Source organism: Dermacentor albipictus, chromosome 1 (genome assembly GCF_038994185.2).
Source record: "Dermacentor albipictus isolate Rhodes 1998 colony chromosome 1, USDA_Dalb.pri_finalv2, whole genome shotgun sequence".
Classification (NCBI taxonomy): Eukaryota; Metazoa; Arthropoda; class Arachnida; order Ixodida; family Ixodidae; genus Dermacentor; species Dermacentor albipictus.
The window spans coordinates 91,325,817-91,349,220 of NC_091821.1; the positions used below are offsets into that span (position 1 = coordinate 91,325,817).

Here is a 23,404-nt window from a genome sequence, read left to right on the forward strand (position 1 = left end):
TTCCACCTTTCCTGTCTCCTCCTCTCTTCTTTTTACTTCTTTTTTCCTGGCGGCAAGGGTTAACCCTGTGTGGATAGCCAACCTTGGTTATTTCATATTTGGTTATAGTAGTAATGTACAGCTGGCGTTTGCAGGCCGTGTTTCACAGGTCCTGCAGCGTCCCCTTGTAGGACTCCACGGTGGGTGCCTGGCGTTACTGCCGAAATCTCACATATGTTTATGGCTACCTCCTTCCCTCCACTCCCTGATCGCCCTCACAAAAGAGGGCGTACCGATGAAGTATTCAAATTTTTTGGTCGGCAAAAAGATTCTTTCCCTCGTTTCCACGTTATCCATTCTGAAACACCAGCTAAACCAGTGCGAACAATTTCTCCATTTCTTGTATCGAAGTCCCTTACCGAAGTTTTTGGTCCAGGATATAAGGCATCGAGGATGGCTAGCGGTGACCTCCTCTTGGAGCTCCGCGATCAGAAACAATTTGAGAAACTGCCTAAACTTGTATCATTTGGGGAGACCCAAATAGTAGTAACCCCGCACCGCACGATGAATACCTCCCGCGGCGTTGTCTCGGACGATGATTTGCTGCAGCTCTCTGAGGCTGAACTCTTGGAGGGCTTCAGTGAACAAAATGTTATAAATGTCAAAAGAATCAAGATGAGGCGAGATGGTAAGGAACTTGCGACCAAACACCTAATACTCACCTTCAATTCAAGTGTCTTGCCCGAGTCAATTGAGGCCGGGTACATCAAGCTCCGTGTAAGACCGTATATCCCAAATCCCCTCCGATGTTTCAAGTGCCAGCGTTTTGGCCACAGTTCGCAGAGCTGCCGAGGCCGCCAAACTTGTGCGAAATGCAGCGCGCATGAACACTCCTCTGAAGCTTGTGAGAATGCTTTCCACTGTGTAAATTGTGATGGCGAGCATGCCGCATACTCGCGGTCATGCCCGTCTTGGAAGAAAGAAAAAGAAATAGTCACGATCAAAGTGAAAGAAAATATATCATTCAAGGAGGCACGTAGGCGGGTGGCATACCTGCCTAAGAACACATTTGCCGAAGTGGCGCGTCAGGGGGCAGCGCCACAACGGCCTCCGGCGGCTGTCCGACCCACACCCAGTGAGGCGGCAGTGACGCCATCCGCCCCCTCGGCGGCTGCAGCTAACGCTGCTACGCCAACACAGCAGACGGGGCCATCGACCCCGAAGGTGGGCGCAGCCGAGGCTGCCCCAACCTCCCCGGCCCCATCCAGCGCTGGCAACAGCCGGCGCAGCCATATCCATCAGGTAGCCCCATCGACCTCCGGGCTGGTGGGCGCAGGGATCTTGCCTTCCGAGGCAGGACCCTCACAGAAAACTCGCTCGCAAGAGCATGTGTCCAGCGCCTCCCAAGAGGCAATGGACACTACACATGTCCTCACGGCGCGCCAAGCGCCTAAGGAGCGGCGAGGCTCACTCGAACGCTCCAGAAAGGGCAAAACCCCGATTACAGGGCCTCGAAAGAGCTCTGTAATCTAAGACATCTTTCAGTTTCCGTACACACAGCACCAACTTACTTTAAAAATGGATACACAAATAATTCAGTGGAATGTCCGAGGTCTTCTTAGAAACCTAGATGATGTGCAGGAACTCATCCAAAAACACAATCCAAAAGTGCTGTGTTTACAGGAAACACACCTAAAATCCAAACACACAAATTTTCTCCGACAGTACATAACTTATCGCAAAGATCGCGATGATGCTGTCGCATCATCGGGTGGTGTCGCCATTGTTATCCATAAGAGCATTGCGTGTCAACTTTTACAGCTAAAAACGCCTCTCGAAGCAGTGGCGGTTCGAGCTGTTCTTCTAAACAAACTCATCACCATTAGCTCTCTTTACATACCCCCACATTACCAATTAACGAAACATGAATTTCAATCTTATGTAGATCAATTGCCAGAACCTTATGTTGTTCTTGGCGATTTCAATGCGCATAGCACCTTGTGGGGAGACTCTCGCATCGATGCGCGAGGTCGTCTCGTTGAACAGTTCCTTTTTTCTTCTGGAGCGTGCCTTCTAAATAAGAAAGAACCCACATATTACTCTCTTGCGAACAGATCCTTTTCGTCAATAGATCTTAGTATTGTTTCCGCATCTATACTGCCTGAACTCAAATGGGAAGTTACGAGCAATCCTTACGGGAGCGATCACTTCCCCGTACTGCTAAGAACATCTAAAAAGAATGAATTTCCCCCACAAGTTCCTAGGTGGAAGATAGATACAGCCGACTGGGAGAAATTTCGAAATCTATCTAGAATCTCATGGACTGATATGCCTTCTCTAGAAATCGATGCCGCTGTGGTGTATCTCACAGCGTTCATAATAGATGCCGCATCTAAATGCATATCTGAAGGAAGTGGTTTGGCATGCAGACGGCGCGTCCCGTGGTGGAACGACGAATGTAGGATTGCTCGTAAGACACAGAACAAAGCGTGGGGGTTGCTACGCACTTCCCCCACTGCAGAGAATCTTATCAACTTTAAGAAAGTAAAATCTCAAGGCAGGAGAACCCGCAGGCAGGCCAGAAGAGAAAGTTGGCAAAACTTTTTATCAAGTATTAACTCGTTTACAGATGAGGCGAAAGTCTGGAACCGCGTAAATAGAATTAGAGGGCGGCAAACATATTCACTCCCTCTAGTAAATACACAGGGCGATACACTGAAAGATCAGGCCGACTCACTGGGGGAACACTTTCAGAGTGTATCAAGCTCAAATCATTATTCACAATCCTTCCTAAAATATAAACAAATAGAAGAATGCAAGCCACTCATCAATAAATGCCGACAGAATGAACCGTACAATTGCCCTTTTAGTGCTGCCGAGTTGAAAGCTGCCTTGAGCGCATGCAAGACCTCTGCACCGGGATCCGATAGAATCATGTATGAAATGCTCAAAAACTTACACAATGACACGCAAGTAACACTACTTACACTGTTCAACACAATCTGGGACGCAGGGTACCTTCCAACGGCATGGAAAGAAGCCATTGTGATCCCTGTTTTGAAACAAGGGAAAGACCCTTCTTCAGTGGCAAGTTACCGCCCGATAGCCCTCACAAGCTGCATGTGTAAGGTATTTGAAAAAATGATAAATCGGCGACTCATCCATTTCCTTGAACAAAACGAAAAGCTTGATCCCTTTCAGTGTGGCTTCCGAGAAGGGCGCTGCACAACCGACCATCTTGTACGTATTGAAGGACACATTCGTGACGCGTTTGTACACAAACAGTTCTTCTTATCCATATTCCTCGATATGGAGAAGGCGTACGATACGACCTGGCGCTACAGCATCTTGCGAGACTTATCGGAATTGGGCATTAATGGTAATATCTTCAATGTAATAAAAAGCTACTTGTCCGATCGTACCTTCCGGGTGAAAGTCGGCAATGTGCTGTCACGTCCTTTTACACAAGAAACTGGTGTACCCCAGGGAGGCGTGCTCAGCTGCACACTTTTTATTGTTAAGATGACAACGCTTCGTGCTTCCTTACCACCGGCCATTTTGTATTCCGTCTATGTGGACGACATTCAAATAGGCTTCAAATCCTGTAACCTCGCAGTATGCGAGAGACAGGTACAGCATGGATTGAACAAGGTGTCAGGGTCGGCAGAGAAAAATGGTTTTAAAATCAATCCTCAAAAGAGTTCTTGCGTGCTGTTTACAAGGAAGAGAGGCCTGGTTCCGGATCCTTGCTTGGAAATGTGTGGACATCAGATACCTGTAAACAAAGAGCACAAATTTCTAGGTGTTATACTCGACAATAAACTTACTTTCGTCCCACACATTAAACATCTTAAAGAAAAGTGTCTGAAAACAATGAACCTAATGAAACTTCTGTCGCAGACTACGTGGGGTAGTGACAGGAAGTGCCTAATGAATCTCTATAAGAGCCTCATCCGGTCACGATTAGATTATGGTGCCGTGGTATATAACTCTGCCGCCCCGAGCGCACTAAAGATGCTTGACCCTGTTCACCATCTAGGTATCCGCTTAGCCATGGGCGCTTTCAGAACAAGCCCGATTGAAAGTTTATATGCCGAATCGAATGAATGGTCTCTCCACCTACAGAGATCATATGTTAGCTTTACATATTTCCTTAAAGTACGCTCCAATCCTGAACATCCATGCTTTCATAACGTTACCGATATGACGTGCGCTACACTTTTCAGCAATCGTCCCTCCTTAAGACAGCCTTTCTCGCTGCGTGTGAAGCAGCTTAGCGATGAAATGCATGTACCGCTCCTCGAGCATCGCTTAATGCACCTAACCAAGCTCTTACCTCCTTGGGAGTGGCAGGTGATACAATGTGACATATCCTTTATAAAAGTTACAAAGCACGCTCCTGAGGCCGAAATCCGAATGCACTTCCTAGAACTCCAGCACAAGCACTCCTGCGCAGAGTTCTACACAGACGCCTCGAAGTCAAATGCCGGGGTATCCTATGCAGCCGTCGGCCCATCGTTTTCGGAATCCGATGTACTGCATCCGGAAACAAGTATCTTTACGGCCGAGGCCTACGCACTACTCTCTGCTGTAAAGCACATAAGAAAATCGAAATTTCCGAAAGCAGCGATCTATACAGACTCTCTCAGCGTCGTGAAGGCCTTAATGTCACTCAGCAAACATAAAAACCCCGTATTTAATGAACTCTACACCGTCTTGTGTAAAGCGTACGTATCTAACCAGCATATCATTATATGCTGGGTGCCTGGCCATAGGAGCATCGAGGGCAACGTTCTGGCGGACGAGATGGCCACGTCTATCGCATCGCAAGCCGTTAACCCTACCGCTCAGGTGCCTGTGACAGATCTCAGGCCTTTCTTGCGAAGGAGGATGCGCGGCCACTGGCAACGCATGTGGGACGCGGAAACAGATAATAAGCTCCACCTAATTAAGCCACAGTTAGGACTCTGGCCCTCTGCTACAAAATCACGCCGAACAGATGTCCTATTCTGTCGTCTAAGAATAGGACACACATTTGGCACCCACAATTTTTTACTCACTGGAAATGAGCCCCCAACCTGTGGGAGATGCGGAGAGAGGCTGACCGTCCTCCATGTCCTCCTGGAGTGTCGGAAAGCCGAATCTGACAGAAAAAAACATTTTCCGTTAGCATACCGGCAGCATATTCCCCTTCATCCTGTAATGTTACTCGGCCCAGAACCCCTCTTCGACACGAATGCAGTCCTAAGTTATCTGAAAGATGTTGTGTTGCATGTTGTTAGCCCCACATGTTCGTAGCGTCTCCTCTCTTCAGAGGATGGCGCTGTGATTGTTCTTTCGTGTAGCACGTGCCTCTAGGCCCTTGTATTTCAAGGGCTCTGGCGAGGCAACAGTGCTCCAGGCATTTTAACCATCTCATATATTTTCTATTCTGCACACATTCTTTTACGATGGATTTTAATGTTCATAGTATTCGTCATGTCATCGCCATAATTTTATAGCAAGTAGATTTTACGCACTCTACAGCGACTATTTTTAGGCCACTTTACAGCCAAGCCACATCTTCCACAATACATCGTCAACATCACCACTTGTCATGGCGCTCTTTGGCCAAGCCTGGCCCTTGCGCCACAAAACACTACACATCATCATCATCATCATAACTTTCTCCTGACTGGTAACGAGCCTCCAACCTGTGGTAGATGCGGCGACAGGCTTTCTGTCCTCCACGTCTTCCTGGAGTGCCGGGAAGCCGAAAGAGACAGGAAGAAACATTTTCCTGTTGCATGCAGCCATCACGTCCCTCTGAATTTGGAGAAAGATGACGCAGAGTAGGTCGGACGCGCTCCGATCGGCTCCTGCTTTTTCTCGATCTCTTGGAGGTTTATGAAGTGGTGGCCCGTTAACTTTGCGTGCATTATTTCAGTGAAGTTCTACCGAACACGTGGATACCAGTTTTTTGGAGGTGGGTGGAGTTTCTGAACATTTATCGCCGATCTTGTGCCGACCATGCCTGGACTGAGTGCTAACCCTAACACTAAACGCAACGGCGCCGGTCTCGACGAGACGCTGGGCTGCTGCCGTTGGCCTGCGTTAGCCTGTAGGCGCTAGTTCACCGCTTTTTGTGCGATGGAGAGAACAAAAAGCAGGAGGCCCACGATGCGGCTGGCAGGCTAGGCCTGTCGGTCCCGACGTGGGAGCGGCCCGCGACGTGCTAATACGCGTTCTGCAGGACTGTAAAATAAACGTTACTCAATCAATCAATCAATCACGTCCCTCTGCATCCGGCCATGTTTCTTGGTGTAGAACCGCTTTTTAAGACCAAAGAAGTCGTCGCGCACTTGAAAGATGTTGTGCTACACGTGACAAGCCCAAATATTTTGTAGTGCATCCTCTTTCCAGAGGATACATCTACGATAGTGTTCTTTGTATAGCACATGCCTCTAGGTCCTTGGCTTTCAAGGGCTCTGGTGAGGCAGAAGTGCTCCAGACATTTTTAGCATCTCACGTATCTTATATATTGCATCATTCTTTCTCAATGCCTTGTAATGTTCATAGTACACGTCAATAGTCATTCCCATAATTTTATTACTCGTATATTTCATGAAATTTGCATCAACTCTTTTAGGCCCTTTTACAGCCACGACACATTAAGATCATAGAACCCATCTGTCCACTGTGAACTCATCAACATTAGCATGGCGCTCTTTGGCCACACCTGGCCCTTGTGCCATTAAACATCAAACATCATCATCAGCGCAGCTCTTTGGCGTCCGTTCCTGGGTTTCGCGTCGTCGTCGGCCTCGTAACCAGCTCCGCCCCCCTTTCATCCCCCCAGCGCTAGCAGCGACCGACTGATACCGCTGGATGCCGCTGACGCCGCTAGAGAGTCAAGATAACGTGACTGCATAGAACACCGTCGCCGCCATGCAGAAAGAGGAGGAAAGGGTCCCCCTCCCCCCCTGGTTCTTAGCGCTGCGGAAGCGAGGGTATCATATTGTTTGTGTCGGCATCGGCGGCGTTGTCCCTGAAACCAACTCCGCAGCTGGGGTTGACTCACTATCGGCGTCAGCGGCATCAGTCAGTCGCTGCTATCTCTTCCCTCCTCCCTTTATCGTGTTGTCCGCTTGCTGCACGCGCGTCTGCCCCCATCGTTTGCCGCTGGGTGTACACGCCGCCCCCCTCCCACCTCTTCCTGCGAGTCTCCGGTTGTCAAAGCGCCGGCTCGAACTTTGAAGTTGGCGAACTGTGCGCCGCAAAGTTGCCCAACGGCTTGCTGGTAGTAGCTGCCTACTTCGCCCCTACCGCACTCACGAAAGACGTCGTGCACTTCCTGCAACTCGCATTAACCGTCCATCGATCCACACCGATGTTAGTAGTGGGGGACTTTAATGTTGACATAAAGCCAAACAGCAATTTCCTAACACTTATGCGGGAGAACATCCCGTTCCTCTCGCTCGTAACGCGTCCCACGGCTGTGACAACCTCGCGAGGCACTTGTATAGATCTCGTCTTTGAGAATCAAGCATTGGTGTACCAAGTCGAACATATATCAGTCTATTTCTCCGACCACAAAGCTTCCTTCATGACTGTCAAGAACTGTTAGTGGAGTCTTTGTTAAAGGAATACGTGTGAAAAATAAAAAAAAAATTCTGTGATAGCGCATACATGTGTTGCTCGATTTCTTTGCCTCAATCTATCGAAAAGGTGAAACAGCTTATTTGCTGCGCTCAAATTTCGCATTAGGAAGTAACGTAATCGTCGGTAATTTTTTCTTTCGAGAACAGCCCGGGCTTGACATTCCCTGCGCTGACCACGTAATCTAACGCGCTATCTAGCTCATTTTCTTGCTGTTTTTCTTCCTGCCTTAAAATGCTTGCTTTTTCCAATGCGGTGACTTTGAAGTCGCATTTAAACTGGTCCCACACAAGCATAAAATGACATGTTTGATTCGGCCGTATACTATCTATATGTTCTTTTATCTTTGCAACCAAGTTATCATTCTTTAGTAATTTGCGGTTGAATTTCCACAACTCCCAGTTTTTCCAGTTTTCCTCAATTCCCAGTTTTGACATTTCTTTCTTTGTACCTATGGTAACCATGACTAAATAGTAATCACTAAAGCTCACATGCTGCGTATTGTTTCGAGAACACAAAGGTACAAACTCAACAGGCACATATATTCTGTCCAACCTGGCACGCGAAACGTTTTGAAAGTGGGTGTATTTTGCTTGGTCTGCATGCGTCAACACTAAGCCAATATCTTCGAATTCATTCTGATCAATCATTACGTGTAATACTACTGCACTTTTATCGCTATGAGTTCTATTATTGGATCTGTCTTCGGTTCTAAATACGTAATGGAAGTCACCAAGCAATAAAATACTCCTTTCGCTTTCTAGACAAGGTCGCACGGTACTAGAAAAGCCTTCTGGCTCATAAATTCTATTCGGTGCATAGACGCAAACACGATAGGGAATTTCAGCAAAAACAATATCGCAAAAAACTAGTCGGTCATTTTCACAAGAAAAAAAAATTAAATTATGGGGTTTAACATGCCAAAACCACATTATGAGACACGCCATAGTGGGGGACTCAGGAAATTACGACCACCTGGGCTTCTTTAACGTGCACCTAAATCTAAGTACAAGGGTGTTTTCGCATTTCGCTCCCATCGAAATGCGGCTGCCGCGGCCGGAATTCGATCCCGTGACCCCAGGGGTGAATCTCCGCATAGCTGCCATTGGCCGTCTTGAAGCAGACGCTCTTTCGACGCTAGCGCCAAGGTCTCCTTCAGTTACGGCCCTAACAGGAGGGCGATGCTTGTTTACGATTGTTTACGTCGTTTACGCTGTCATAGCATCAGGAACAGCAGCCGCGCTGCGCCTCTTCTCTCTAGCGGTTTTTTTTATTTTAATTTTTATTATAACGCCCCGCTCCGGTCCCTCTCCACCATTCCCCATGCCCGGCGCACTTTTAGTTTTGCTTTCTTTTTGCCTGTCCGCGACACGTATTTTTTTTTAATCGGGCATGTGCGCGACCCCAGGCATTGTTTGTGAACTGGCGAGTGGTGCGCCGTGGGTTCTTTATGCGTTAGCACGCACGCAGTCTTGTCCATACTTTGAGTATGCCAGCATATGCCTGAACGTACATAAATTCTACTTCCAACACAACAGATCTTTGGCCTCGTTTTAAAATTATGGGGTTTTACGTGACAAAACCACTTTCTGATTATGAGGCACGCTGTAGTGGAGGACTCTGGAAATTTCTACCACCTGGGGTTCTTTAACGTGCACCTAAAGCTAAGTACACGGGTGTTTTCGCATTTCGCCTCCACCGAAATGTGGCCGCGGTGGCCGGGATTCAATCCCGCGACCTCGTGGTCAGCAGCCCAACACCATAGCCACTGAACAACCACAGGGGGTTTTGGCCCCGTTTTATTGACTTCCGTTTCCGAAAACAAATATTTTTGCATAACTTGGTATGATACACGCTCAGAAAATAACCGAAAGAGAAAAAGGCATGATATGTACATGGCTACTGACAACACAAAAGTTGACAGACAGTGAAATAACAAAAAATAAATAAATAAAACTCGAGAAAACGCGAAGACCTTTTCATGTACACACATATAAAAGATTTTTACATGATGCCCTAAAGACCAGAGTGTAGAAGCGCTTCTGATATGCGCACTGAGATCTTCTGATATACTCACTGCGATATTGCACAAAACTGGGTGACGTGTATGACATAGTCATGAGATTTAATGAAAGGGAAAATTCACTGGTAATGGCAGAAGAATAACACTCAAAATACTTAAGAAATAGAACAAAATGTTAAGATTGTTTGATTGACAGCCAACCCCCCCCACACACACACACAAAAGAAAAAAAAAACAAGAGCTTATTTATAAACCTGCACAAAAATTTATGAAATGCGCGACATGTTCATTACTACTGAACAAAATGGAAAGGACATAACTGAACAAAAATAACATTGTACCAAAAACGGAAATACACATTATCACATTATTTTGCACTTGGCCACAACTTGAGTAATGGTGGCAAGGGGAACAGAAGGTAGTCAGCTTTTGCAGCAGCACAAACCATTCGTAGAAAGGCCTATTCCTCAATCAAAGACCAAATCTATGGTGTTCGGCTGCTGAGCACCTCATGGTCAGCAGCCAACCATCATGGCCACTGGGAAACCCAACATCATGGCCACTGAGAAACCCAACATCATGGCCACTGAGAAACCACGGCGGGTATTTTCACAAGAAGACACAGATTCAATGACCACTGTATATAAGCTTTTTCGAATAAAGATAGCCCAACCACTGGACCTACCAACTGCGTGACTCACGTATACATCTGTTACGAAAGACTTGAACCATTCGACTAGTAAGTTCCTCACTCTCGATTTTGGTCTCTTGGACTGCTAACAAATCAATACCATTTCCTAAGAAAACGCGACTTAGTTGGTATTGCTGTCGTCGTGCAGGAATGCCTCTCGTATTAAAGGTTGCTATACGCAGGACATATATAAAGTTGGCTACCACCTGAAGTTGAAAATAGTGCCAGTAATTTACTGACATTTTTTACGTCAAACAGGTCCATCGACGGTGGAAGTTGGTTCTATATACGCTGTAGCTCCAGGGTATTAACCCGCGCGAACACCCCGCTCAGTGAGGGGCGTTGCAAAAGGGAAAACAGGAACAGAAAACGGTGCCACTAATAAGCCGGTGGTTTTGAATTAGTCCGTCGGTCTGGTGTAACGTTTGGCGTTGGTCTGAAAGACTACCTCTGAATGTTGTAGCTTTTGTGGCAGGTTCTCTGGTGTTTGCTCCAACACCCCTTCCAGAGGTGTCTCCAGTTTCCTCTCGCATCCTCTTTACAGATCCGCTGCCAGACGGTGCCATGTCGACATCGGTGGAAACTTCCTCTGTGGCTTTCGCGTTGTCAGGAAAAGTGCTGCTGGTGTGTTCTTGGGTCTTGCTTGCGTCTTCTTTCAGTACGTCTAGGCTCGCTACGGTAGCAACAGGCCCTGTGTCTTCCTCGTGACTCGGTTTTTTGGCGTCTTCGCATGGGGCGTGCAGAGGCACTGGTGCGTCATTTCCTTCGTCGCCATGATCTCGCGAAGCCTCTTCTGCAGCAGCTGCTTCCATTATGTGCTCGGATACCAAATTCTTCCGGGCTCGGGCCTGCTACACTGGCGCAAGAGCGCACGCATTGGGTCTTGTCGTGACGGTAACGACAGAGCCCTCAACGTGGAACACGGCACTCGCGACGTATGTGGCCGATGCCACGGCACCGGAGGCAGATCAGTGCTCTGCTTGGGACGTGGACGAGTGTGACGTGTTCAGCTACACGCAACTCATGGGGCAAATCCTCGATGGTGACGCCCATCTTCAGTTTCAGCGTTACGGAGCGCATTGTCAACCCTTTATCGATGCAGCCTTTTCACGTTCCATTTTTAGCTGGTAATTTCAGTCATCGTTCCGAAGGCCACCCCACAGCCGTTCGCACTTCGTCGTCCGGTAGGCAGTAGGCAGTAGAGCTTGAGACGGGTGGGGGGGGGGGGGGGGGGAGTACGCCTCAGTCGCAGGGGTCTATAACCATACAGCGCCCGTCTTGACGTTGAAGGCGTCTGCAGCCAGTATCTTCTGTCTTCCTTCGTCCTTGAACGTTACTGCCCACAGGTGGCTCATTTGGTATGCCTCGAAGGCAACCACCTTCGGAAGCAGCCAAAGATGGCTGAGATTGTTGCTGAAGTGCTCGCAACAATACGGCCTCGCCTTTAGGCAACCATGCAAAAAAAAAAACCATGGTATTCAAAACAGTATCACCTGTGGGCAGATGCGGCAAGACAACCTGATAATCTTCAGCCGGCTTGTCAGAAGACTTGACAGAAGGGAGCACGTGCTTACACGAGCGTTCACTGCGGTGGCCGGAAGTGGAATCCCGTGATGCCTTATATCTGCAAAATAGATGCGCAATTAATGATGGATAGCGATGGGGCTAAATTAGTAAGCAAAAGCGAAGTAGTAGCCGAGCCAAAGAATGCGTAAGCATTAGTAGACAATTCTCAGAGTTTCTGTAGCGTTTCTTTCTCTCCCCCAGCAAGTGCGTACTTTGCGCGCGCGACCGTGCGCCGTATATTGAAATTGATCTGCAGACGGCACATGCCTTTGTGCGCGCTGTGTTCTCGCCGCTCTTGCGTTGAACTCATAAATCGCACGGATGTCACTTCGCTCGCTGCCGCTGCTGCGCTAGCTCTCACCAGTGTTTTGATAACGAGTGTCCGCGCTCATCGAGTGTGATGTGTTTGTGTTTGCTTGTGCGCGTTGACGCCGGGCTTGTTAATTCAATTAGTAAGCGAATGTTGCCAAGTTTATACTGCCGATAAAACTTGTATCCTTACTTCGTATAGGTGTCTATTAATTTGCTGTCGCAATCGATGCTTCGCCTTTCGGACGAAAGTGCGACTTTTTTTTTAGTTCGAAAAAAAAAACGCATGCAGCACAAAGCACAATTCGGCCTATTGATATGAATTGCATGAACAAGTAACTTTACTTGAGCGACAGATTGCGATGTTCAGATTGCTAATTAAAACGATTTACTGAATAAATTCATAACTATTCTATTTGAAGCATATGTACAAATTCCGAAATTGAGGCCAAGAAGCAGTCAAGTCGTTGCGTAATTTCTCCACTGATCGGCATCAATTCCGCAATTTCAGCATGTGCCTTCAAGTGAATTGTAAGATTAGGTTAGAAGAGTTATAAAAGAGGAAGTTATGAGAGAATTTGCATATTGGTTTTTTATGTCACGTTCTAACTGGCTGCATGGTATCAAAAATGTTTCAACCATAGTTGCGCAAGCGGTACGTTAATATTGTCATGAATAACACGCATAAAAACAACCAACAAAACGACTAAGAGAGTGGAGGGTGGCAATTACACATGTAGTTGAACCGCTGGAGACCAATCTTAATTTTGTTTGTTTTCATTGACGGTTGTTCCTTTAAAATGAAGCAATAGTCATTCTGAATGTGTCGCCTTTTGTATGCTTAACTGTACTTAAAAAAGAAAACCACAGACGCCTCAATTAACCTGAACTTCACACATCCTCTAGCTATAGTGCATATTGGCAATAATGAAATGAAGCTTGTCAGTGCAACGTTGTGTATAGGCTCCTACATTTTTGAAACAAACAGCGACCCCCAACATGGAGTTGTGTGTGCGTTTTGAGTGTGTGTTGTCCTTGCGTGTTTGTGTGTTGTGTGCGTGTGCATGTGTGTGTTGCGTACATGCTGTGTGTATGTTGTGTGTCTGTGTGTTGTGTGCGTGTGCATGTGTGTGTTGCGTACGTGTTGTGTGCATGTGTTCTGTGTGGGGGGGTGGGAAGGGCGTGTACATATTGTCCCATGGTGAGGGCTGTTTGTTTCAAAGTGTATACGGTGGCACTGACTGACCACGTGCTGATATTCTACAGTTACCTGAAAGGAAATAGTCGTCTGGCTGGAATAAACATTATTTGGAAGCGGCCTTCCACACGGTACTCAGACACGCACACACTGCAAGGCTTTGTTGAGCCCTCTTCAAAAAAAAAAAGCCTTGTGGTAAAGCGCTTCGCTGAGCTCTGCACAATCATGCTACTGCCATATGTATATTAAAGCACCAGTGTTGTTTTCAGGTCAGTCGCACCATGACACCGTGAGAGAGGAACCAACGTCCAGCGCTCAACCAAAAGTTGTCTCCATAATCAGGTGTCTTCACGATTGAGTTTGAAAGCAAAGTCTTGACCAGGATAATGTTGAGGCCACTTTGAGTTTTTTTTTGTCTGCATCAATATGGTTTGATATATAAGATAATTCTCTTGCACTGTACTAAGAAGTTCACTGTTTCTGTTTTGTGTTCATGTGGCTTATTTAACCATCAGTTTTTCTTGCTTGAAAATAAAACTTTTCTATTTTTGTACGAAACAAACTATAGCCTGGCTCTTCTTCGTGGCATCATTTACCGCAGTGTTAGTGCTGCCACATGCTCTTTGTCACGCATGACTCCATGAAATATGTGGTTCCTTGGTTTTTAGAAAAAAAAAAAGAAAACGCCCACCACGGAGGCTAAGCGGCTACGGTGTTGCGCTGCTAAGCACGAGGTCGCGGGATCGAATCCCGGCCCCGGCAGCCGCATCTTGAGGTGGGCGAAATGCAAAAGCGGCTCTGTCCCGTGAAATAGGGGCACGTTAAAGATCCCCTGGTGATCAAAATTAATCCGAAGTCCCCCACTACGGCATGCATCATAGTAAAATCGTGGTTGCACATCTCTTCAATGTGCACTTTACAATATCTGGACACTGTGATATAATGCGCATCTACCATGATCTCATACACAACGCACGCCCATCTTGATGCTATTGTGTGTCGCAAATGGGTGCATGAATACATGCTGTGACTAATTCATAACAAACTTACTGACGAGGTCGGGGGAGCTTCTTAACTTTTCCATCAGTGCCTATTATACACAAAGATGTGCGTATTTATTTACTTCGCTTGCCTTACGTTGAAAGGGCCTGTACTTCTTCCTGTTCTTTCTTCTCTACGTGCTCATGCGATCCATAGTAAGCGGAAGCTCATCTATATCCTGGGAAATTGACATTTACGCTATTATAACTCCTGGAGGAAAAGCGTTCCTGCTTGTTTTCCGAAGCTAGTGCGCATAAACAGTTCTATTAGTATAGCTGTGTTCATATTTATCTGTCCAGTGATGTTCTAATGTAAAATAAAACAAAAATTAATTTTCTTCTACAATGTCCCAAATTACAAATTATTTCTTACAGCCACTGAGAGAAAAAAAGTGTTCACCATATTTAACAGCAGCACAAGAAAACTGAGTAAACTGAAAACGGAGACACTCACGAGCGCTACGTATGACCTTGGACTTTTTGCGCTGCAGTTGAACATTTTCAGCTTTGAGCACAGAGCCTAATTTTCGTTTTGAGACAAGCTGCACATTTACATGATATTTGTTATTTTATAATGATTATGTGACGCGCGATATAAAACTCACACATGAGAGAAGTTCACATGAAAATTGAGGCTAGAAGTGATAAACAGTGGTCGAACAAGGAATACCCGCTGCAACCAACGTTTCTACAAAGAAAATTCCCTTCGTGAGGGCGGCAACTGCCCTAACGAAGAGAAATGCCCTTTCAAAGCGTTGGCGTCAGTGGCGGTCCTGGTTCGTCCATTATTCATCACGATAGAAAATTGTCTCTTTACAGCGAAACAGAAAAAAAACGAAGTAGCAGAAAAATATAAACAGAAAACAGAACCTTTTCGTAGCCTCAGAACGGATAAATTGTTTTAGCATACATTTGCTGTAAAATCAAACAGCAAATATTTTTAAAATAACAGAACCTTTTTAACAGAAAACAAAACTTTTGTTGGAATGCAACACGGATGAATGTCTTTAAACACAAAATTGATCTTATTGTAAAACAGAAAGAACTTGTTAAAGAGCAGGAAAAGGAAAAATAGAAAGCAGATCGTTACAGAAATTTTGTGGCGAGGCACCTGCCAGAAAATTTCTGTTTTTCTTAAGGAAAAAATTTTTACAGCGTAGCAACATGCTGCATGGCGCACCGCCGTCGCCCCCTGCGCAGCTCCTACGAAAAGAAAGCGGCCGGCACTCGCAACCTGACCCTCTCGTTCGCCGCCCATGTCACGTTTACTCGAATTCTACTGCAAATTGAGAGCGAATGTGAGCAGATGTGCATTTAAATATATTCATACGCTTCCGTTGGACCCTCGTTTTCTGCTTGTTTAAAAGCGCTACATATGGAACGCTTACGTAGTTTCCCCGCTGCCCTGGGAGAAACAAAGATGGCAGCAATTTTATAATTGAAGTTAATGGGGACCGCATTATGGATGATGCACTTCGAAAGTTTAGAGAGTGTAGGGTCACTCTCACGCGAAGCTATGCCAACTTTAAAAGGGCATGAATTTGAGCTTGTTGGTGTGGCTTCAATACGGGGAAACAGCGGGAAAAAAAGACGAGTAAGAAAAGAGGGACAGGACAAGCAGCGCCTGTCCTGTCCTGTCCATATTTATTGTCTTCTTTTTTCGCGCTGTTTCCCCTTAATTATGTCAATTTGCTTTGTGATTCATTTCTGGCATTAGGACTCCGTGATTGGTCAAAAGCTTTCGGGACACGTCCACTTCGCCAGTTTTTCACTCGACATCATGAAACCGCAAAGTGTTAGTCCTCTAAAATTATAAATAAATAAATAAATAAATAAATAAATAAATAAATAAATAAATAAATAAATAAATAAATAAATTCAGTGTGCATACGCATTGATTATGAATGATTGTGCTGAAAAAAAAGGGAAAATCATTTTGAATTCTACAGCTCTTTCACGATTATAGCCCCCCGCTAATGGTCGTGAGAGGGATGTCATGATAGAACGATATAATACATGGAGTTTAAATTTGCACAAGTGGAGTTCACGACGAGAGCCATTTGCGGGCAACTTATTAGAGTGTGTAGATTAATGGTAATTGATCCTTTGTAATACAACTGCTCGAATGAAATGCCTCCGCTGGAAATTGGGCTGTGGTTCTGCAAGGTCGTAGAAGCCTCCTGTGTGTTTTATTTAAGCAGTACTAGCCACTAGGGCTACCATTTCAAACAAAGCTAAACCAAGTTTGTCGAAAATCACTGGCTTTAATCAAGAATTTTAGTAGCAATGGATGTAATGTTGTCTTCCAGTGGATCCCTTCTGAAGCTGGCATCCCTGGGAAGCAAAGCGCGGGCACTATTGTAAAAGAAGCGCTCTCGAGGCCACCAACAGTCAGAGCACCGGTCAACCACCGGCTCTCAAAAGAGGTAATTCGCTGCCACTTACGGTCGCCCTGGACCCCACCACATGAGCCGCGAGTACTGAAGGTACTTAAGCGATCGGAAGCCGTTATAATTTGTATAATAAGGACAGGATCGACTTACTCTCGAGCACGGGCTTTGCTCTCTGTTATGCGCGAAATTTCTGGAAATTGGCGATGTAGACCGCTTCATTTGGTCATGCCGGCGCTTGAATATCGAAAGGCAGGTTCTAATCGACTGCCTGCACACACGAGGATTTCCAAATGTGTGTGCCCAACCGATAATGTTCCCCGAAGGGCCGAAGATAGTTCGTAAGCCGATCCCATGCCTTCTACTCGCGTATCTAAATGACACTGAACTGATAGATATGTCGTAGCAGATTTACGAACAGCGAAAGCGATGGAAAGGCGGAGCAATTGATGATGACGCTAACCTAACCTAACCTAACCTAATTGAACTCAACCCGACCGACCGACCGACCGACAAAAAGGTCGTCCGATAACTTTTCTGGAGAGTGCCAATAAAAATAAACAAAAAAGAAGCAATCAAATAAACGCGATTTCTAGAACCAAGTAGGCTCTCTTGAGCGCGAAAAGGAAGTTATAAGTTCGGTCAATGTCGCGTTTCGTTTCGCTTGTTTTGTTTTTTGAGAAGGAAAATTGGGACATGTAGAGTCGGAGCTAAACTTTTAACATTATAAGCTGTTTCATCTTAAGTAACGCGCAAAAAACGAGGATGAACAGGAAAGTGATACACACCACAAGCGCCTGGCCGTTGCACTAGAAATGAACTGCAATAAAACGGCGACTTGTGTGTCACTTCTCCTATCCATCCTCGTTTTTTTGCGCGCTGTTTTATTTCAAGATGAAGCATTACCAACTCGCCCGTGTCGCAGTTTTATTGCATTACAAACTCATTCGACAAGATGTCTTTTTGGCTGTTTTCCCTTACCGTCTTTAGAATGTCAAGCGCTGTATATGACATCAAGCTCAAGCTGCAGTGGCCAAGACGCTTTTAATATCCACCACGTTTCCTAACACGCAGCATGAGCAACTGTGCCCCCAACTATAGCTATTATGAATGTTCAATATTCCGACTTGATCTTGACTATCGTCACTGTTCCTAGAGAGGATCGACTGCGCCCCACGAGCTTAATTCCCGTGGCTGCAGGTGCCTTCGGAAGATAAGTTTTAACCTACTTTGGGTCCCTGAACTCTGTCCGAGTAGTGTTAGTCGTCGCACCACTTTATTGCCTTTTTTTAAAGCCCATGCTGTTGCGGAGTGCATATCTCATCGATGGAATGCTGGGATGCTGATTTAGCTTATAAATCAGCATTCCAGCATTCTAATATGTTTGCAGGGGTTCTCAGTCCAAGCGTGGCCCAGGTGTGTTACTGAGAATTCCTTTCCATTCTCGTGTTACTTCGTTCATCGCCTCGCCGCCTGTCTGGTGAAACGTCGCCAGAGAATGACGCTTGCAGCACGACGTCTTCGACAGACTACATCACCGAAAAAAAAAAAATTGCGGGCGCGTTTTCTCTCTGTTAGGCTGCGTACTAAGCATGGAATTTATCGAACACACGTGAGAGATATAGCTAAATGATCGTAAACGTCCGTGTTATGTCGAATCAGTTACCTCGCATTTTGTGTTGTCTTGCGTGTATTCGAAAGGAGCATTTCATTTTCATTTGCGCTTTGCAAAGAGAGGCACAAGTAACTCAGTAGCGCGGTTAAAACGCAGCAAGTAGATCACGAACGCATGGCACGCAGATCACTTCTCTGCGTGTCGCATTTCTGTCGGGCTACTAAGTTTCTAGGATTCCTTCCTATTAGCTCACGTACGAGTTCTTTCGTAATGAAGAAGGGTAAAGGGTGTATTGTTGGCACACTTGTAGGGCGAAGTATGCTAAATAATGTGATTTGATCGCACCTATTTTTTGTGATAGCACTGGTTGACAAAATGTCAGCAGTGAAATAGAGTATACCCTGCTTCGCCAATGCCAACGTTCTTCCTTTTTTTATTGGTGACACCTTGAAGAATTCAGTCAATTTTGCTTATTATTTTCTTGAATGGTCCTCTCCCAATCCCGCCTCCTTCCCTCTTCATATTTTCAAAGACGAGATGCACTTTGTGCGGAAGATGTCTGTAAGCCTTTTGTGCCAGCTTAGCGCAAACATGGCAGAATCGCGAGCACCAATGTGTCTGTCTTCTCCAACGCCCAGTCGACTCCCGACAACACTACACGTAGCAACCGCTAATATAATGATGAAATCAGCAGAATCAGGGGGGAATTCAGAAAGTTTTTTTTCTTAAGTACTTTTGGCCAATGGTTGGCCCCCTTCTCTAATAACATGTCCAGCATAAGGATTGTCTAGAATTTGCTTTTACGAACAATTCTAGCGCAACATTTTTTTTCTTGCGAATACGACCCTAGCTTCCGCGATAAGGATGCTATGTAGCTGGTGCTCCTGATAGGCCTGCGTGTCACAGCCATAGGGCAACAGTTTTTGCTGAGGCCACCCGAGTCAGTACCGGAGTATCTGGGTGGTGGTGACCGTCCATTATCGAGCTCAACCGGAGCCTTTCACTCAGGCTATGTCTAGCATCAGGATTGGCTGGAATTTTGCTCTTAAGAACAATTCCAGCGTGTGAGGCCCACAGACGGAATTTACGAAACTTTTCGTTCGTAAGTGTCATTTGCCATTCACCGGCTGCTTTCGCTAATGATACATCCGACAGCTAGCACGATTGGCTTGCATCTGCTCTTACGAATAGCTCTAGCGTAAGACCCTTATTTTTAAAAACAGGCTCACGGTTCATGTTCACAATAAGGTACTTACGCAGGAACTGTTCGAGAGAACATATGTCAACGAACGGTGATGACCAACATGTTATTAGCGGATACGGCCGGCCAATCGCAAGCGGCCTTTATGAACGAGAAGCCTTCTGAATTTCTGAATTTGGCTCCAGGTGAACAAGATAAAGGTTATAGACAAAAAAGATAGCACTGACAGCGGGAATTCCAATTTTCTTGGCTCATCAAATTAATTTCGGAAACACAGGGAAGTTGTAATATTATTGATCATATATTATTATATTATAATATAAAATTATATATTATTATATTATAATATTAATATTGTTAATATTACATTATTGATCTATATTGAGATATGACAGAAGAGGTAACGAATGGATGTAAATTAATTTCAACCGCGTGACTTCCTTTAACGTGTGCTTAATCTCATTAATTCGACCCTTTGGGATTCCGGTCCCATTGCAAAGTGGCCACCCACTACAGCAGATGACCAAATGCCCGACCTAGTACGAAGCAGCGCAGCGGCGTGACCGCTGAGCGAGCGCAGTGAGCTGTTTACACGCGTGTCGTAGCACACGTACACGGTCCGTCATTGCAAGCCTCTCCGGGTAGCGCGCTTGACCGACAAGGTCGCGGCTATTCGCGGTGGGCAGCCCTGGCCGAAGAGTGCCCACTGGCTGCCTCCTGCTCGTCGCCAAGCTTGTTAGCAAGCCCGATCGATGCGTCAGACGGGATTCGCCATCTGGACGGCCCGATCGCCGTGCACGCTTATGGCAGCCTCATTAGTGGCGACATGACTTGTAATTAACGGCCCATGTCCGTTATGCGCTCCGCTTACGTAGGAGCGAAAATTTTTCAACGCAGCGCAATTTTGACTCACTCCCGATATCTCGTCCCTCTACCTACGGGGCGAAAAAAAATTACTCGCCGCGAAAGTTTGCTCACAGACTCAATTATGTACCTCGTTCTGCGATTTGCAAAGCAGTTGCGGGACACGAGGTTACTTCCAAACTTCGTTTCGTTCACTTCGGTACATATAGGTGCACGCAGGTCAAGGGCAGAAATTTTGGGCATGAATAACTAACGGCAACAGCGGCCGCGAACTGGAAACCCGCACTGAAACATCGTCTGTAGCGAGTATCTATTCGCACAAGACATGAACAGGACTTGCAGGGCAGGATATCGAGTCTATGCGAATAGCCGTTAAAGTTATGGCTGACGGTTTTGGCCGAAAGTTGAATTTTTTTGCCGATACGCTTGTGAAGTTTCGCTGTGAACGCCCGTGAAATTTGTCAAATGGTTAGCACCAGACAAAAAAGAAATTGCGAAGAATGAAAATGCCACGGAATTAGAACGCCCAGAATACATCGAATGTTTAGGGATTTTGAGAACGCCGCTTCTGATAACTAAACCATGGTATTCATCAATCGTATGGTTTTCCTCGCACAGCCACGTCGGCTAGAGAAAGTGCATGGATATATAGATGGATATGGCTAACCAACAGCTGTCGTAGGGTTTCTCGAAAACATCTTCGTGTTGAAAGGCGCTGCTGTGCGCGCCTTCGTCGCGTTCGCGCACAAACACCCCATAACAGCAGTCTGAACAAGTTCGCACCAAAAATGAGCTCCGCGGCTACGTCTACGAAAAATCTGGCCTTGCGAAAAGGCACTCGTGAGTTTCCCCCCTTCCATTCCCTGCACTCATATCGGGTCAAATTCACGAAGCGTTTCGGGTCAAACTCACGTTGCCATTGGCCGGCCGCTTTCGCTAATAATATGTCCAGCATCTAGATTGGCTGGGATTTGCAGTCCCGAACAAATATGACGTGTAAGAAATTTTTACGAATGCGAGCCCTGCTGATCTGTCGCATACTCCTTCGCTGTGTCAGCAATTAGGTTGCTTGATTTCCCGGTCGTAGGGATCACGTCCCTGTTTGCGTGATAGCAGAGATTTCGAATTTTGTATCGTTAGAAATCTTGGAGGTTCCGGTACGGGGCCAAAACCAGCTAAAGAAAAAAGGAAAGGCTTTCTTTTGTGCCTCAGTCATACCGCTTTGCTTTGCCGTATTATAATACGTAAGGAGTAAAGACAGAAAAGTGTTTTTAAGTGATGAGTGAAAATGTCGAACGCAGTCGTCGCAGAAGGATTGTAATTTCGAACGTGAAAGTTTTCAAAATATCGCAAGAGGTTCGAGCAAACGTTTTAGAGCAAAAGTTTGTATTACGCGAGTAATTGATATACTTGTTTTAAGCTTGAAAAAGGAACTGCTGCCGAATCTATGCAAACAACTTCTTTCTTTAGCGATTTGAACACGAGACCGTTTAAGTGCCACCACCTCTGCAGGGAGGATTCCCCAAGTTTGCTTAGAAATCATTGGCTCTTAAGCAGGGCCGGTATTTTGCAGCGATGCCTTTTCCGATTCTATTCTTTTTCAGACTTTTCGCGCTTGGCCAGTGGTCAGAGCGACGGTCTGCCCACATTATCAACGGGATCTGGCGGCCGTGTGTGGTGGATGATAAGAATAGCATAGAATAATGCATAAGGCATCGCTACAAAATAGCGGCCCAGGTATGCCACAAAGAGGGTGTGATGTGGTCCGGGGATGTCAGTTGTAAAAAAAGAAGAGCATGTTTAACACAGACGCTATTCACGCAGGCTATATTCAACTGACACTTTTTGCTGGACACTTCCATGCGCATCGCAGGAGAGAAAGAGGAAGTCAGAGTAAACAGGATACGCTAGGAAAGGCTCTTGCCTCCTTTTTCCTGACAACACTGGAATCGTTTTTTTATCTTATATAACAGAAGGAAAATAAGTAGCTGTAGCCAACAAACGGTGCCAACGACTGCTCAAATTATACTAATGTAAATAAATAAATAAATAAATAAATAAATAAATAAATAAATAAATGATGTGATAAAGTCATGAGATGAAGAAAATACCAACTAAACCGCGTTCAAAAGTGAGATGAGTGCCGGTATTCCCAAAATCCTCTTGCACTATAGAATTCCGCGCGAGAGTAAATTCCAGCCATAGCTGATGCTCGAAATATCATCAGCGAAGGCGGTCGGCCAGTGCCATGAACGGGCTGGAAACTGAAAACGGGGAAAAATGATGCTTCGATGCCGAGATACAGTGTTATGTCATCGGCGAAGGCTGTCACCTTCCCAACACCGCCAGCAGGCAGTAGAAAACCGCGCACGTAAGGGTATTTCAGCACCGAGCGCAGAAATGGCTCCAGACTTAGTACAAAGAGCACTGGGGATAGAGGGCACCCTTGACGAACTCGACGAGTAACGGGATATGGTGCACTTTCACGACCATCAAGAAACAGTGTGCTTCGGATATTCAAATAGACATTCCTAATAAGTTCAACAAAATTTGACGAAACATCAAATGAGGTCAGTGCACTAAATATGTAGCTATGTTCAAGGCGATCGAATGCCTTTTCTTGATCTAGTGAAACCAAGAGAGCGCGTACTGACCTGGCCAACACGTACGTCATTATGTCGCAAGTAACAAACTAGAGATTATGTATCTCTCTGGACTCAGCATGACTCATGTTGCCGCATTCAGGAAGGCATCAAGCTTCCCAAGCGCTGAGTTGCAACAGGTATGAAGGTTGTGTAGTCAACGTTGAAAAGCGTAATTGTCCTCCATTTATATGGACGAACTGATGATGGATCGTGCTTAGGTATCAGTACAATGCGACCGTCGCAAA

The 23,404-nt window shown here is 45.8% G+C and overlaps 1 protein-coding gene across 6 annotated transcripts in view; it reads left to right on the forward strand.

Annotated features, from left to right (window-relative positions):
* LOC135920800 (proline-rich antigen-like) overlaps positions 1–23,404 on the forward strand; it is a 224,553-nt gene that overhangs the window by 127,036 nt on the left and 74,113 nt on the right. For 3 of the 6 annotated variants that reach the window (XR_011507942.1, XR_011507937.1, XR_011507950.1), the window contains exon 3: positions 16,754–16,870. Coding sequence is in view for 3 of the 6 variants with exons in the window: in XM_070523442.1 (XP_070379543.1) it covers positions 10,876–10,955; positions 13,674–13,762 (169 nt within the window). In the remaining 3 variants the exon portion in view is untranslated. Of the gene's footprint in view, positions 1–10,875; positions 10,956–13,673; positions 13,949–16,753; positions 16,871–23,404 lie in introns of those variants that run through there. The other 3 variants (XM_070523442.1, XM_070523449.1, XM_065455064.1) reach the window with 3 other exon arrangements.